This window comes from Scylla paramamosain, chromosome 46 (genome assembly GCF_035594125.1).
Source record: "Scylla paramamosain isolate STU-SP2022 chromosome 46, ASM3559412v1, whole genome shotgun sequence".
NCBI classification, from domain to species: domain Eukaryota; kingdom Metazoa; phylum Arthropoda; class Malacostraca; order Decapoda; family Portunidae; genus Scylla; species Scylla paramamosain.
In genome coordinates, this window is record NC_087196.1 from 1044676 (window position 1) to 1061378 (window position 16703).

At 41.6% G+C, this 16703-nt stretch overlaps 1 protein-coding gene across 1 annotated transcript in view; it reads left to right on the plus strand.

Annotated features, from left to right (window-relative positions):
- The window catches only part of LOC135094661 (ankyrin-2-like), a 179058-nt gene that overhangs the window by 80311 nt on the left and 82044 nt on the right, over positions 1-16703 (plus strand). The window contains exon 4 of the mRNA XM_063994942.1: positions 9602-9902. Coding sequence (XP_063851012.1) covers positions 9602-9902 — 301 coding nt within the window. The remainder of the gene's footprint in view (positions 1-9601; positions 9903-16703) is intronic.

The following is a 16703-nucleotide window of genomic DNA, read 5'->3' on the forward strand; positions in this document are numbered from 1 at the left end:
CAATAGGACGCTCAATAAGACGTATGTGTTAGCCGCCAATCAAACGTCTGATTGCCGAATTACCTTTCGAGCAAATCATACCTTAGAATTTTACCATGGCAATAGTTGATATAGACAGCTTACAGGGCGTAATTGATAAGAATGGTTTATATTTTCATCACGCCGATCTGTTACATGTACATATTACCGTGAACGGGGTGACCTTTTATAACGTTCGCAGCTCATTCCCGCATCACGCATCAAAATTATTTTATACGACCCTTGAGTCACTAGGATTGGACACGCATAATTCCCTAACATTTGATGCTTTTAATAAAGGTCGGAGAGTATGTTTCTTTAACTTTGTGACGGAAAACGTGCACAATGCCATCTCTCTGGATAAATCATGGAATCTAAGAATTACGCTAAGGGACGTAATCACAACCGCGTCATCATGTTTTTCGCCGACACTAGAGGTGTCATAGAAATTGATCATTATCGTTACGTTCACTGCATTGTCCGCGCATAAGCCGTCATGAATGCACATGAAATACAAACCGGTCTAGCAGGCATCTTGGGCGATCGAGTTTATGTTTTAGGCTGTCACAAGCAACGCCGTGTGACAGAGCTGATAAATCTTGCCAGAAAACAGGCGAAGGCTGTTTTCTATCAAGAAAAGGTAGGTTTTCATTATAAATACATTGAGTGGCTCAGAGACCATGGGCCACTGGATTACTGTTTATCTTAATTTTCAAAGTCAGACCATAGGCTATTACAATAGCTATAACTTACATCCCAAATACAATTCCGACGTCTTACATAATTTTATGCAAACTTGTCCACATATGAAAATTAGCACATTAATCTATTGATTTCAGGGGTTGAATTCCCTCGTGTGTGGTATTTATTGCATGTTCTTTTGCCTTCTACTGAGTTGGAATACATTAAAACCTGCAATGGCTTACGTAATATTTCGTAAAATGCCGCATTACATGCCTACGTTTTGTCCGGCCGGCAACTGAGTGAAGTGTCATAACATCTGTAAAGCAGTAATAAGGTAGATAGGGGAAAAGGTGTGGGGTGTAAGAAAGGGGTCAATATAGGGTAATTGCTGACGGATAAACGTCACTTCGCCATCGCCACTTAACCCAATCAGACGTTGAGGACTCATCTCCAAAAATGGAGCAAGCTGACAAGCTTGTCGGAGAGAGAATGTCGAAGCCTGCAAAGAAGAAATTGATCTATAGCAATGATGACATGCCACCGCTGCCAGTAAGCCCACCCCCTGATGTCCCATCAGGACAGGAGCTGCAGCAGTCGCAGCAGCAGCCACAGCTGCAACGGCAGCCACAGCAGCAGTCGCGGCCGCTACCTCCGGAATCGCTAATGCTGCCGCCCGCCATGGCGGTCAGATGAGTCGGCTGTAGGCGGCAATGAAGGCCAGGAGGTGAAGAAGTCGCAGGAAAACAGAAAAAATAAATAAATAAATCAAATGTGCCCCCTAACACACCAGAGGATGTCAGCACACCAAAACTCCCAGTGCCCCACCCGTTCCTCATAAGAAGGTGATTCCTAGAGTTATTAAAACTACGCCCGTCATTGACAGCGATGACGATGATCTCTTCGCCTTCAATTCGCGTTTTTAACCGTTTTTAATGAATGAGATGTATTTGTCCAAATAAATCAATGAGCTGTATTTGCCCTAATAAATATAAAATGTCCAATCGACTCTGTAAAATCCTTTTAATAATAATAATGATAATAATAATAATAATGATAATAATAAGGTGACCATCCGTCATATGTATTACGTCGGCGAAATAGCCCACACCGCGGGCGGTCAGCGAAAGTGAAGGCGACAGCCGCCGCTCCAGCCATCACAGACGCTTCGTCCAGATAAAGGGATCGCAGGTAACGGAACCGCGTGGGTAGTCACGAAGACCTTGACCATCGGGAAGTATCAGGACTCTGGAATGTACTGAGATGTCGGAGGGAACACGTGATGACAAGACTCGCCACCCTGGCCGTTCAGGAATCGCGCGTTCAACTAGGGCGTGCCATTCTATAGCCCTTCCCGTTCAACTTCCCGTTCCCGCCCAAAAATAAAGGCCGCATGGCCCCTGGTGGCGTCGCCACCCATTTTCCTGACACGTTCAGTCCTCCCCCACTCCCTTTCCTTCCGCTGATCTTGACCATCAAGTGGTGGGAAGATTCTTAAATATCTATCACTTCACAACCTTCTATCTGATCGCCAGTATGGGTTCCGTCAGGGCCGCTCTACTGGTGATCTTCTGGCTTTCCTTACTGAGTCTTGGTCATCCTTTTTTAGAGATTTTGGTGAAACTTTTGCTGTTGCCTTGGACATATCAAAAGCTTTTGATAGAGTCTGGTAAAAAGCTGTGATTTCCAAACTACCCTCCTACGGTTTCTATCCTTCTCTCTGTAACTTCATCTCAAGTTTCCTTTCTGACCGTTCTATTGCTGCTGTGGTAGACGGTCACAGTTCTTCTCCTAAATCTATTAACAGTGGTGTTCCTCATGGTTCTGTCCTGTTACCCACTCTCTTCTAATTATTCATTAATGATCTTCTAAACCAAACTTCTTGTCCTATCCACTCCTACGCTGATAATACCACCCTGCACTTTTCCACGTCTTTTCATAGACGTCCAACCCTTCAGGAGGTAAACATATCACGCAGGGAAGCCACAGAACGCCTGACTTCTGATCTTTCTAAAATTTCTGATTGGGGCAGAGCAAACTTGGTATTGTTCAATGCCTCAAAAACTCAATTCCTCCATCTATCAACTCGACACAACCTTCCAGACGACTATCCTCTTTTCTTCAATGACACTCAACTGTCCCGCTCTTCTACACTGAACATCCTCGGTCTGTCCTTTACTTATAATCTGAACTGGAAACTTCACATCTCATCTCTAGCTAAAACAGCTTCTATGAAGTTAGGTGTTCTGAGACGTCTCCGCCAGCTTTTCTCACCCCCCCAGTTGCTAACTCTGTAGACGGGCCTTATCCATCCATGTATGGAGTATGCTTCATATGTCTGGGAGGGTTCCACTCATACTGCTCTTCTAGACAGGGTGGAATCAAAAGCTTATCGTCTCATCGACTCCTCTCCTCTAACTGACTGTCTTCAGCCTCTCTCTCACTGCCGCAATGTTGCATATCTAGCTGTGTTCTACCGCTATATTCATGCTAACTGCTCTTCTGATCCTACTAACTGCATGCCTCCCCTCCTTCCGCAGCCTTGCTGCACAAGACTTTCTTCTTTCTCTCACCCCTATTCTGTCCACCTCTCTAATGCAAGAGTTAACCAGTATTCTCAATCATTCATCCCTTTCTCTGGTAAACTCTGGAACTCCCTGCCTGCTTCTGTATTTCCACCTTCCTATGACTTGAATTCCTTCAAGGGGAAGGTTTCAAGACACTTATCCATCAATTTTTGACCACTGCTTTGACCCTTTTATGGGACTGGCATTTCAGTGGGCATTTTTTTTATTATATTTTTGTTACCCCTGGCCAGTGTCCTTCCTACATAAAGAAAAAAAAAATTGGAATGTACTGAGATGTCGGAAGGAACACATGATGGCAAGACTCAAACCAACCTAGCCGTCCAGGAGCCATGGAGTGAAAGGGAGGCCTCCACAGTAATGCCACCAGGAACATCCAAACCACATGTGTGATGGCGATCCTGACATCAAGCCGTCAGCGATCCCCACCGCCTGCCTTGCCTGATGCGTTCAGTCTCCCTCCTCCTCCCCCCCTTTTTCCCATTCAATTACTTCTCACCCACCATTATTGATTTATGTAGTCACTCCATAATCACCGAAGGATAATGACACATGCCCCCACCTCTCCCCGTCTGCGCCGCCGTCACCGTCGCCGTCGCCGTCGCCCCCTCCACCTTCCCCCTTAACATGACCCCTGGTGACGTCACCGTGAATGATCCCCCCGGCGTTAATTTACAGCCAGGGTCGCCATTGTGAAATAGATTGCCACTGAGGCCTCCAGAAAATTGCCATGGGAATCGCCCTTCCTAAAATGGCATGCCATGGGAGTCGCTATTTTTGGCGACTCCCATGGCATGACATTTTAGGAAGGGCGACTCCCATGGCAATTTCCCTGCTACTTTCCTCTCCTTCTCTACTTCTTTTTCTGCTCCTCATTCTCCAACTCCTTCTTTTTCTCTTCTTTTTCTCCTCCTCTTTCTCTTGAGAAGATGAGAAAAATGAAGTGGAGAAAGAAAAAAATGTGGAGGAGAAGGAGGATAAGGAAGAGGAGGAGGAGGAGGAGGAGAAAGAGGAGGAGGAGGAAGAATAAGAGGAAGGGAAAAAAAGGGGAGGAGGAGGAGATGTAAAAGAAGGAAGGATGTAGGAGCTGAAGAGGACTTACTCAAAATATTTAGCTATGGAACAAGAATGTGACAAGGTGGTTGAAACAAACAGATGAACAAATATATAGATAAAAATAATACACAGAATAATAGTAATAATAATAATAATAATAATAATAATAATAATAATAATAATAATAATAAAAATAATAATAATAATAATAATAATAATAATAATATAGTTGAGTAATGGTAATATAGTCTCATCTCATCACACACACACATATGCACACACACACACAAAAAAAAAAAAAAAACACACAGGATGGACAGCCCTACACATTGCTGCATGGCGGGGTCACCAGCAGTGTGTGGCGGCCCTCATCCCCGTCACCCCTCCCACTCCCGCACACCTCGAGGCACACACCCCGGTGCACGCCGCCAGTTTTAAAGGCCACGTGGAGGTACTTAAGCAGCTGGCAGGTGCTGGTTGGTCCCTCACCGCCAGGGACAGTTATGGCAATACACCCATGCACCGTGCTGCGGACGGGGGTAGCGTGACATGTCTGCAATGGCTGGTGCAGCAAGGGGGTGATCCGAGAGTGCAAAATAATGCTGGACACAACCCGCTTGACGAGGTAGGACAGGAGAGGGGCAGTAGGATGGACTTATGCAATCTCTTTTACGATCTGCTTCAAAGCTCAAACGGTACAGATACCAAAGCAATATGTGATTGGATGACCTGGTTTAGTAGTAGTAGTAGTAGTAATAGAAGAAGTAGCAGTAGTAGTACTAGTAGTAGAAGTAGTCCTAAAAGAGGTAGTTGTATTTTTATTATTACATCTTATCATCATTTCACTACCTAAATTAATTATTAAGAAAAAATATCATTATCATTATCATTATTTTTCACCTTGATTTTCTTGTTATATTTTTCTATAACTTTAATTATCAGTATTATCATATGTACCTTTAACTCTAGAAAAGTAATCTCGTGTGTGAGACACCCGGGGCTAGTGAAGTCACACTGATCACGTGATGTTCCAATGTGACAACCGACCTGTACTTTTCAGTACCTTCAGTGTTTTATAAGCTCAGACAAAGGCGAGTCATCTTTCTATGCCGCGCGTCCTTTTTCTTTTTTTTCATAAATTACCATTCGGATGCCTTACACCCAAGCTTACTGCTCCCGTTTTATTTACAGATCGGGTTTCTAACACCCTAGTTTAGTTGGATTACTCTCTGAGAGTAGAGCTAATCCATCTGTAAGAAAACTATAAAAGAAAAAGGAAATCTGAGGTTTAGTTTTCTTTAATGAATATTTTTCTATATTTTGTCATATTTTTCAATTTATATACTTATTTACTTTTTATTGATTGAAAAACGTAATTAAGGGAAAAGTATTAAATAATAGGTCTAGGTATTACTTATATACCGAAAATAAAGTGTTTTAATGTTTACTTTCTTAGATCTTTGAATTTGGTATAGTTTTTCAATTTTCCAAAATGGGTATGAGAAAACCAAGTTTGGTGATAGTGTAACTAGTGATAGTGATCTAGGGTTAACGTCTTTCATCTTTATCATCACCGCCTTTTTAACATCATCATCATTATCATTATCTTTATCATAAATATTATACTATTATATTGTAATATTATTACAAGTTGTCGTAGTAATAGTAATACTAGTAGTAGTAGTAGTAGTAGTACTAGTAGTAGTAGTAATAGTAGTAGTTTGTCTTATGTAGGATGGACAATGGCGAATGGCAACAAAAATCCAATAAAAAAAAAAAAAAGCCCACTAAAATGCCAGTCCCATAAAAGGGTCAAAGAAGTAGTCAAAAATTGATAGATAAGTGTCTTGAAACCTCCCTCTTGAAGGAACTCAAGTCATAGGAAGGTGAAAATACAGAAGCAGGCAGGGAGTTCCAGAATTTAACAGAAAAAGGGATGAATTACTGAAAATACTGGTTAACTCTTGCGTTAGAGAGGTGGACAGAATAGGGGTGAGAGAAAGAAGAAAATCTTGCGCAGTGAAGCTGGGGGAGGAAGGGAGGCATGCAATTAGTAAGATCAGAAGAGTAGTTAGCAAGAAAATAGGGGTAGAAGACAGCTAGAGATGCAACATTGCGGTGGTGAGAAAGAGGCTGAAGACAGTCAGTTAGAGGAGAGGAGTTTATGAGACGAAAAGCTTTTGATTGTATCCTGTCTAGAAGAGCAGTATGAGTGGAACCCCACAGAGATTTGAAGCACACTCCATACATGGACGGATAAGGCTCTTGTACAGAGTTAGCAGGTGGGGGGGGGATTAGAAAAACTGGCGGAGATGTTTCAGAACACCTAACTTCATAGAAGCTGTTTTAGCTAGAGATGAGATGTGAAGTTTCCAGTTAAGATTATAGGTAAAAGACAGACCGAGGATGTGAGTGTAGAAGAGTGGGGAACATTGAATGTCATTGAAGAAGAGGGGAGAATTGTCTGGAAGGTTGTGTTGAGCTGATGAATGGAGAAATTAAGTTTTTGAGGCATTGAACAATACCAAGTTTGCTCTGCCCCATTCAGAAATTTTAGATAGATCAAAAGTCAAGCGCTCTGTAGCTTCCCTGCGTGAAATGTTTATCTCCTGAAGGGTTAAACGTCTATGAAAAGACATGGAAAATAGCAGAGTGGTATCATCAGCGTAGGAGTGGATAGGACAAGTTTAGTTTAGAAGATCATTAATGAATAATAAGGAGGGAGTGGGTGACACAACAAAACCCTGAGGAACACCACTGTTAATAGATTTAAGAGAAGTACAGTGACCGTTTACCACAGCAGCAATAGAACGGTCAGAAAGGAAACTTGAGATGAAATTGCAGAGACAAGGATAGAAGCCATAGGAGGGTAGATTGGAAATCAAAGCTTTGTGTCAGACTCTATCAAAAGCTTTTGATATATCCAAGGCAACAGCAAAAGTTTCGCCAAAATCTCTAATAGAGAATGATCATGACTCAGTAAGGAAAGCCAGAAGATCACCAGTAGAGTGGCCTTGACAGAACCCATACTGGCGGTCAGATAGAAGGTTGTGAAGTGATAGATGTTTAAGAATCATCCTGTTGAGGATAGATTCAAAAACTTTAAATAGGCAGGAAATTAAAGCAATAAGACTCTAGGTTAAGAGATTAGAACGGTCACCCTTTAAAGGAACAGGCTGAATGTAGGCAGAAAGGAAACTTGAGATGAAATTGCAGAGACAAGGATAGAAGCCATAGGAGGGTAGATTGGAAATCAAAGCTTTGTGTCAGACTCTATCAAAAGCTTTTGATATATCCAAGGCAACAGCAAAAGTTTCGCCAAAATCTCTAATAGAGAATGATCATGACTCAGTAAGGAAAGCCAGAAGATCACCAGTAGAGTGGCCTTGACAGAACCCATACTGGCGGTCAGATAGAAGGTTGTGAAGTGATAGATGTTTAAGAATCATCCTGTTGAGGATAGATTCAAAAACTTTAAATAGGCAGGAAATTAAAGCAATAAGACTCTAGGTTAAGAGATTAGAACGGTCACCCTTTAAAGGAACAGGCTGAATGTAGGCAAACTTCTAGCAACAAGGAAAGGTAGATCTTGACACACAAAGCTGAAAGAGTTTCACTAGGCATGGTGTAAGCACGGAGGCACGGAGCACGGAGGTTTCGGAGAACAATAGGAGGGACCCCATCAGGTCCATAAGCCTTCCGAGGGTTTAGGCCAGCAAGGGCATGGAGAACATCATTGCAAAGAATTTTAATAGGTAGCATGAAATAGTCAGAGGGTGGAGGAGAGGGAGGAACAAACCCAAAATCGTCCAAGATAGAGTCTGAGCGAAGAGTTCAGCTTTAGAAATAGATGTGATAGCAGTGGTGCCATCTGTTTTAAATAAAGGAGGGAAAGAAGAAGAAGCAAAGTTATTGGATATATTTTTGGCTAGATGCCAGAAATCACGAAGGGATTTAGATCTTGAAAGGTTTTGACACTTTCTGTTAATGAACGAGCTAATGCATGAGATTCTGGTGATGGAAGGCTTAAGTACCTTTTGTGGGCTACCTCTCTATCGTGTATAGCACGAGAACAAGCTGTGTTAAACCAAGGTTTGGAAGGTTTAGGTTGAGAAAAAGAGTTAGGAATATACGCCTCCATCTCAGACACAACTACCTACATTATGCGCTCAGCACACAAAGAGGGGTCTCTGACACGGAAGCATTAGTCATTCCAAGGAAAATCAGCAAAATACCTCCTCAGATCCCCCCAACTAGTAGAGGCAAAACGACAGAGGCTCCTTCACTTAGGGGGATCCTGAGGAGGGATTGGAGCGATACGACAAAATACAGATATGAGATTGTGATCAGATGAGCCCAACTGAGAAAAAAGGGTGACAGCATAGGCAGAAGGATTAGAGGTCAGGAAAAGGTCAAGAATGTTGGGTGTATCTCAAAGACGGTCAGGAAGACAAGTAGGGTGTTGCACCAATTCCTCTAGGTCGTGAACGATAGCAAAGTTGTAGGCTAGTTCACCAAGATGGTCAGTGAAGGGAGAGGAAAGCCAAAGCTGGTGGTGAAAATTGAAGTCTCCAAAAATGGAGATCTCTGCAAAAGGGAAGAGGGTCAGAATATGCTCCACTAATAATAATAATAAGATTGTAATAATAATAATATTATTACTATATTCTTCTTCTTCTTCTTCTTCTTCTTCTTCTTCTTCTTCTTCTTCTTCTTCTTCTTCTTCTTCTTCTTCTTCTCCTTCTTCTTCTTCTTCTTCTTATTATTATTATTATTATTATTATTATTATTATTATTATTATTGTTATTATTATTGTTATTGTTATTATTATTAATATTAATATTATTATTATTGTTATTATTATTGTTATTATTATTATTATTATTGTTATCATTATTATTATTATTATTATTATTGTTATTATTATTATTATTATTATTATTATTATTGTTATTATTATTATTATTATTATTATTATTATTATTATTATTATTGTTATTATCATTATTATCATTTTTATTTATTTTTTTATTATACTAGTAGGATAATGATTATATATAAGCTCACAATAAAATCCTTTTCATTATAAGAAAGTAATTTGGTGATTATGATGATAATAGGGAGGATATTGCTGATTATTAATGCAATTAGTACCATTAATATATTTTTATTATTGACATTGTTATTATTGATGTTATTTTTCTTCACACACACACACACACACACACACACACACACACACACACACACACACACACAGGAACTGGTCACTGCTGTGGAGAAAGGAGACGAGGCAGGAGTGAAGTCGTCACTCGACAAAGGTGCCCGACCTAATGTCACCGTCTTTTCTAATGATGTGGCGTCATGCAGTCTGCTCAGTCTGGCTGCCAGCGAAGGCCACTACCACCTGCTACCTCACTTACTGCAGGCGGGTTTAAACATTGAAGGTGGAGGCACTACTGACATGACACCGCTGATGGAGGCTGCAAAGCGTGGCCACACCCAGACAGTGAAGGCACTGCTGGACCTCGGCAGTAATCCTTTGGCCACGGATGGTGACGGTAAGGTTGTGCTGGTGGTGGTGGTTGTGGCGGTGATGGTTGTGGTGCTGGTGATAATTGTAAATATAAATGTGATTTTTTTTACACTATTTCTACCATTGCTACTACTAATATTACTATTATTGCAATAACTACACTGCTAGTACTCTTTCTACTTGTATTATCAGTACTAATAAAACTTCCATTACTACTATACTAATACTACTATTGCTACTACTACTACTACTACTACTACTACTACTACTACTACTACTACTACTGCTAGTACTCCTACATCTACTGACACTACTAATTCTAGTATAAAACATATAATAATAATATTAATAATGATGGTAATAATAATAATAATAATAATAATAATAATAATAATAATAATAATAATAATAATAATAATAATAATAATAATTATTATTATTATTATTATTATTATTATTATTATTATTATTATTAAAGAAAAAGAAGGAGAAGAAGAAGAAGAAGAAGAAGAAGAAGAGAAGAAGAAAAACTATTCTTCCTCCTCCTCCTCCTACTCCTCCTTCTCCTCCTCCTCTTCTTGTTCCTCCTCCTCCTACTCCTCATCCCTCTCCTTCTCCTCGATCTCCTCCACTTCCTCCTTCTCCTTTTAATTCTCTTACTCCTCCTTTTCCCCATCCTCTTTTTCCTCCTACAACTCTAATTTCTTTATACCCTTATTCTCCTTCTCTTCCTTCTCCTTTTCCTCCTCCTCCTCTTCTGCATGCTCCACCTTCTCCTTCTACTCCTTCTGGCCTTCCTACTTTTCCGCATCCCCATCTTCCTCTTCTTACTCCACCTCCATTTTACACTAATTCTCCTCCTCCTCTCTCTCCTCCTCCATTTCTTCCTCTTACTCCTTCTCCTTTTCCTCCACTTCCTCCTTCTCATCATTCTTCTCTTCCTCCTCTTTTTTCCCATCCTCACCTTTCTCCTCCTACTCCAGCTCCATTTTACCCTAATTTTCCTCCTCTTTCTCGTCCTCCTCCTCCTCCTCCGACCCCGCTAATCCCTTCAGGTCACACCTACTTTCAGACGCACACCTGGTGTCACACCTGACTGGTCAACCCCTGCTGAGTAATTAACCACTCTTGTCCTAGATCACTTTTGTCTGCACTTTTCATAAAGTATGCCTTCCAACCTTCTCACGTGCGTTACTTGTCGATCTAAGATGGCCACTCAGTGTTTCATTCAAGGAAATGACTCGTGTCGGCTTTGCGTACAGTCAGCTCGAATAACCAAGATACAAGACAAGATACAACAATTCCTGGAAAACAACGTGGTACCACAGTCTGACTTCACCCTCCCACTCCCTCTGTCACAATCTCCCACAACTCCACTCCTCGCTCCGCCTCTTCTTCCTCCTCCTCCACCCCCGTTTCCACCTCCCCCTCTTCCGCCTCTTCCTCCTACTCCTCTACCACCACTGTCACCTTCCACTCTCCCGAATCCCTCTCCTCCTCCTCCTCCTCCTCCTTTTCTCCCTCGTCTCGTGCCTCCTCCTCCCTTGCCGCCTCCTCCCCCTGCCGCCTCCTCTTCCTCCTCCCCTCCTGCCTCTACCTCTCCTGCCTTCTCCTCTCTTGCCGCCTCCACCCCTGCCACCTCCCCTACCTCCCCCTCCTCCTCCTAATTCTCCTTTTTATTATCTTCTTCCACCAACTACCCCTCCTCCCCCTCTTCCTCCTCCCTCTCCTACTTCTCCTTTCCCTTATCTTCCTCCTCGCCCTCCTTCTCCTCCTCCCCCTCCTTCTCCTCCTCCTCCTCCTTCTCCTCCTCCTCCTCCTCCTCCTCCTCCTCCTCCTCCTCCTCCTCCTCCTCTGTATCTTAGATCTTGTTTTAACTACGAATGAAAGCATCGTCAGTAATGTATTAGTAGGACCCAAGTTCAGCAGCAGTGACCACCGGGTGATCACCTTCAGTGTTCAAATAAATAAATCTAAAGTAAAAGAAAGTAAAGAGAGAGTACCTGATTACCAAAGGGCCAACTTTAGAAAACTTAGAAATATTCTTAAGCATACCGATTGGAGTGAGCTCTCGAGTAACAATAGTATTAACGAAGCGTGGAAAATATTTACACACAATCTTACTAAAGCGGTAGATGCATCTGATCCACTACGAAATAGGCGCTCGATTGCTAACTCTAAACCGAAATGGTAGAACACGGAAATAAAAAATAGCCTTCTCGCTAAAAAAACGTGCATACCATAAATATAAGCTCACTAAAGAAAACAGCGATAAGATCGAACATGACCGATTACGCCGTAACTCCAAAGTACTCATTAAGAAAAGTAAGAAAAACCTCGAACTTCACATCGCTAATAGCAGTAAATCTAATCCCAAAGAATTTTTCAGTTATATCAGAAAGAAAAAAACACTACCATCAGAAATTGGTCCATTAACAAAGCAAAACGGCGAGTACACCGAAGACGATACCTCGATGGCAAACATCTTAAATAAATACTTCTCAACCGTATTCACAGAGGAAGATAATTCAGAACGACAACCGACTCCTTGCATTCTAAGTAATAACGCTTTTTTGAACACGTGCACTTTTGATGAAAACGAAATTTTGAGAGCGATAAATAAAATCAAAGTAAACAAAACGCCGGGCCCTGATAGAATCTCTCCAAGAGTCATAAAAGAGGCTAAAAATGAACTAACTAAACCACTCTCCATGCTGTTCTGTAAATCTTTAAGCACCGGAACACAAACTCGCGAACGTTACACCTATATTTAAAAAAGGTGACAAGTCTCAATCTCAGAATTATCGACCAATAAGCCTCACATCGATAGTAAGTAAGCTAATGGAATCGCTCATAAGAGATAAAACGGTAGCATTCCTCGAAAATAATAATATCATCAAAGACTCTCAGCACGGATTCAGAAACAAACGGTCATGCCTCACAAACTTACTCGACTTTTTCCACCATGTATATAACCTGTTTGATGACACTAGGGCGGTCGATGTAATTTATTTAGATTTTCAAAAAGCCTTCGATAAAGTTCCCCACAAACGCCTCATCAATAAAGTAAAAGCTCACGGTATAACTGGCAATCTAGTATCATGGATCGAAGATTGGCTATCGGGCAGCAAACAACGGGTAGTAATTAACGGCAAATCGTCAGATTGGACCAACGTAAGTAGTGGCGTTCCTCAGGGATCAGTCTTAGGACCGATTCTTTTTATCATATATATAAACGATATTGATGAAAATATTAAATGTAAAATATCAAAATTCGCAGACGATACAAAAATTGCAAATAGGGCGGACTCGGAAACCCAGCGTCACCTTTTACAAAGCGATCTAGACACCCCTGTCGAATGGTCCAACACATGGCTTATGAACTTCAATATTAACAAATGTCACGTATTACATATTGGAAATAGTAATCCGCGAGTGAGCTACACAATGGAGAACGCCCCCATAAAGTGCGTAGAAAGAGAAAAAGATCTCGGCGTCGTAATATCAACTGATCTCAAGCAAAGTAATCAATGCACCGAAGTAGTGAAAACTGCAAATAAATTAATTGGATTTATCGGAAGATCGTTCTCATTCAAAACCGAAAAGATAATTCTAACGTTATATAATTCGCTTGTACGCCCGCATCTCGAATGTAATGTACAATTCTGGTCACCTTATTATAAGAGAGACATTGAGAAATTAGAAAGAATACAGCGCCGATTAACCAAAATGATCCCAAGATTACATAATAAACCATACGAAGAACGATTAAAAGAACTAAATTTATTTTCTTTAACGAAACGTCGATTACGTGGGGACCTCATCACACTTTTTAAAATTTTTAAAGGATTCACGAATATGCATCCCGATAACTTCTTAACACTAGACAGGTCAAACTTCACCAGAAACAACGGGTTCAAGATAGTAGGAAAGAGATTCAAAACAAATGAGGCCAAACATTTTTTCTTTAATCGCGTTATAAATATTTGGAATGGTTTGCCATCGAGCGTAGTTGATTCAGGTACTATTGAGACCTTCAAAATTCGTCTTGATAAATATTTTGAAACAAATCCCCGGTTGTCATTGTTCATATCCGAGTAAGCAAATGCGTTTTTCACTTAATGTGCCTCTGATCGTCTTGTGCCGGGTGTTTTTGCGAATACACTATGCCCTCCCTACATGACACAGACAGCCCCGAGTTAACGGTCACTACTAGTACTCTCGACGTGTGAAAGGCTGTGGAAAGTCAGAAGCCCTGACAATAGTAATCATCATCGGGAATTAAGTACCAGGGTTCACTGTTGCAGGGGGTAACCATATAGTGTGCGGCGCCCCGTTGTGGGAAGTGCACTTTTACAGTGGACTGAACGGAGCTGGGGCCTGATTGACTGCTGCCTCCCTCGTTAGCGCCAGGCAAGGCTGCTGCACCACCTCTTGACTTCCACACTGTGTCCACATTTACACTACATTACACTATATCCACACCCACAGATAACCCTGAGTTAACGGTCACTACTCCCACTTTTGACCTGTGACGGGTTGTGTTGTCTAGGGTTCTGACAACTATTGGTCACCATCAGGACTACCAGGGGTCAATGTTGCAGGGGGTAAACAGGGTACGGCGTCCCTCATAGGGAAAGTACTCTAACTCAGTGGAGTGAACGGAGCTGGGGCTTGATTGACTGCTACCTTCCTAGAAAGCGCCAGGCAAGGCTGCCGCACCACCCCACAGACTTTCACACTGTGGCTCCACCTACACACATAAACACCTCATTACATAAACGTCAAGCATTTACACACTCCCCTCACAAACACAAGTAGACGTAGTCTGATACTTCGTTTCTCTGTCCCTAGAAATTCCATGTGGTTTTTCAATACCACATGGTACATTTCCATTTTCCGGCCAGCTTCGGCTGGTGGGATGGGTGGGTGGGGAGGAGCCTTCTACTTTACTATCCTGTCTCTCATACTATGTAGTTAGTATAGAATAGTTAACCAAGCAACCTAGTAAGGATTCCAGGGTCTGTTGTTGCTTGGTCTTTCCTTTGTATTCCTTTGCATTCCTCCTCCCCTTCCCCTGCTTCTTCCCACTCCTCCCCTTCGCTCTCCTCAACCTTCACCACTATCAGACGTGGTACAAACAAGCGAACTGTTTCTACGTCAAATTGTTATGAAATTCTCAGCGATTTAGCATTTGACAACGAGGACACCAAATTGATTGGCGATTCAATGCTACGAAACGAAGTAGTAGAGTTTTATTCACGAGCCATCAGAAAGAAAAAGTCACTGCATTCCTGGCGTCAGTATTGATGGTATCACAGGCGCTTTTGATGAGCTGACAAATTATTCAAACGAGAACACACTATTCCTCATATACGCCAGGACAAATGACATACAAAGCACGAGATCAGAGGCCCCTTTTGAGAAATACCGTAACGAAATCGAATAACATCATCGTCTCCTGTATCCTCCCCAGAATAAATTCCGTAAATCCTTCTATAACAAGGCATTCGGTATCAATTCCCTTCTCGGTAATTTCTGCAAAGAAGAGGGGGTAGACTTTATTAATCTATGAAACCACTTTTACGATCAGAAAATTCTGTTTTGGAAAGATGGTCATCACCTAAATTCTGTTGGTTCAACAAGACTGGGGCGTCTTTTCAATGATGTGGTAACTGCTCATATATTAAAAAAACGCGAGTCCAACACCAACAATACAAATGACATAAACAACGTAAGCAAAAGTGCCCCATCTGAGCGTAACAACATAAAATTTTGTTACATAAATGTGCACAGTATAAGAAACAAATTTCAGTACCTGGAAGAAATTGTCAGTATGGAGGACTACGATATTATCGGCCATGACAGAATCATAGATTTATATATATTTTTTTTTTTTTTTTATGTAGGAAGGACACTGGCCAAGGGCAACAAAAATCCAATAAAAAAAAAATGCCCACTGAAATGCCAGTCCCATAAAAGGGTCAAAGCAATGGTCAAAAATTGATGAATAAGTGTCTTGAAACTTCCCTCTTGAAGGAATTCAAGTCATAGGAAGGTGGAAATACAGAAACAGGCAGGGAGTTCCAGAATTTACCAGAGAAATGGATGAATGATTGAGAGTACTGGTTAACTTTTGCATTAGAGAGTTGGACAGAATAGGGGTGAGAGAAAGAAGAAAGTCTTGTGCAACGAGGCCGAGGGAGGAGCGGAGGCATGAAGTTAACAAGATCAGAAGAGCAGTTAACATGAAAATAGCGTTAGAAGACAGCTAGAGATGCAACATTGCGGCGGTGAGAGAGAGGCTGGAGACAGTCCCCCCAGACATGTGAAGCATACTCCATACATGGACGGATAAGGTCCTTGTACAGAGTTAGCAGCTGGGGGGGGGGGTGAGAAAAACTGGCAGAGACGTCTCAGAACACCTAACTTCATAGAAGCTGTTTTAGCTAGAGATGAGATGTGAAGTTTCCAGTTCAGATTATAAGTAAAGGAGAGACCAAGGATGTTCAGTGTAGAAGATGGGGACAGTTGAGTGTCATTGAAGAAGAAGGGATAGTTGTCTGGAAAGTTGTGTCGAGTTGATAGATGGAGGAATTGAGTTTTTGAGGCATTGAACAATACCAAGTTTGCTCTGCCCCAATCAGAAATTTTAGAAAGATCAGAAGTCAGGCGTTCTGTGGCTTCCCTGCGTGATATGTTTACCTCCTGAAGGGTTGGACGTCTATGAAAACACGTTGAAAAGTGCATGGTGGTATAATCAGCGTATGAGTGGATAGGACAAGAAGTTTGGTTTAGAAGATCATCAATGAATAATAAGAAGAGA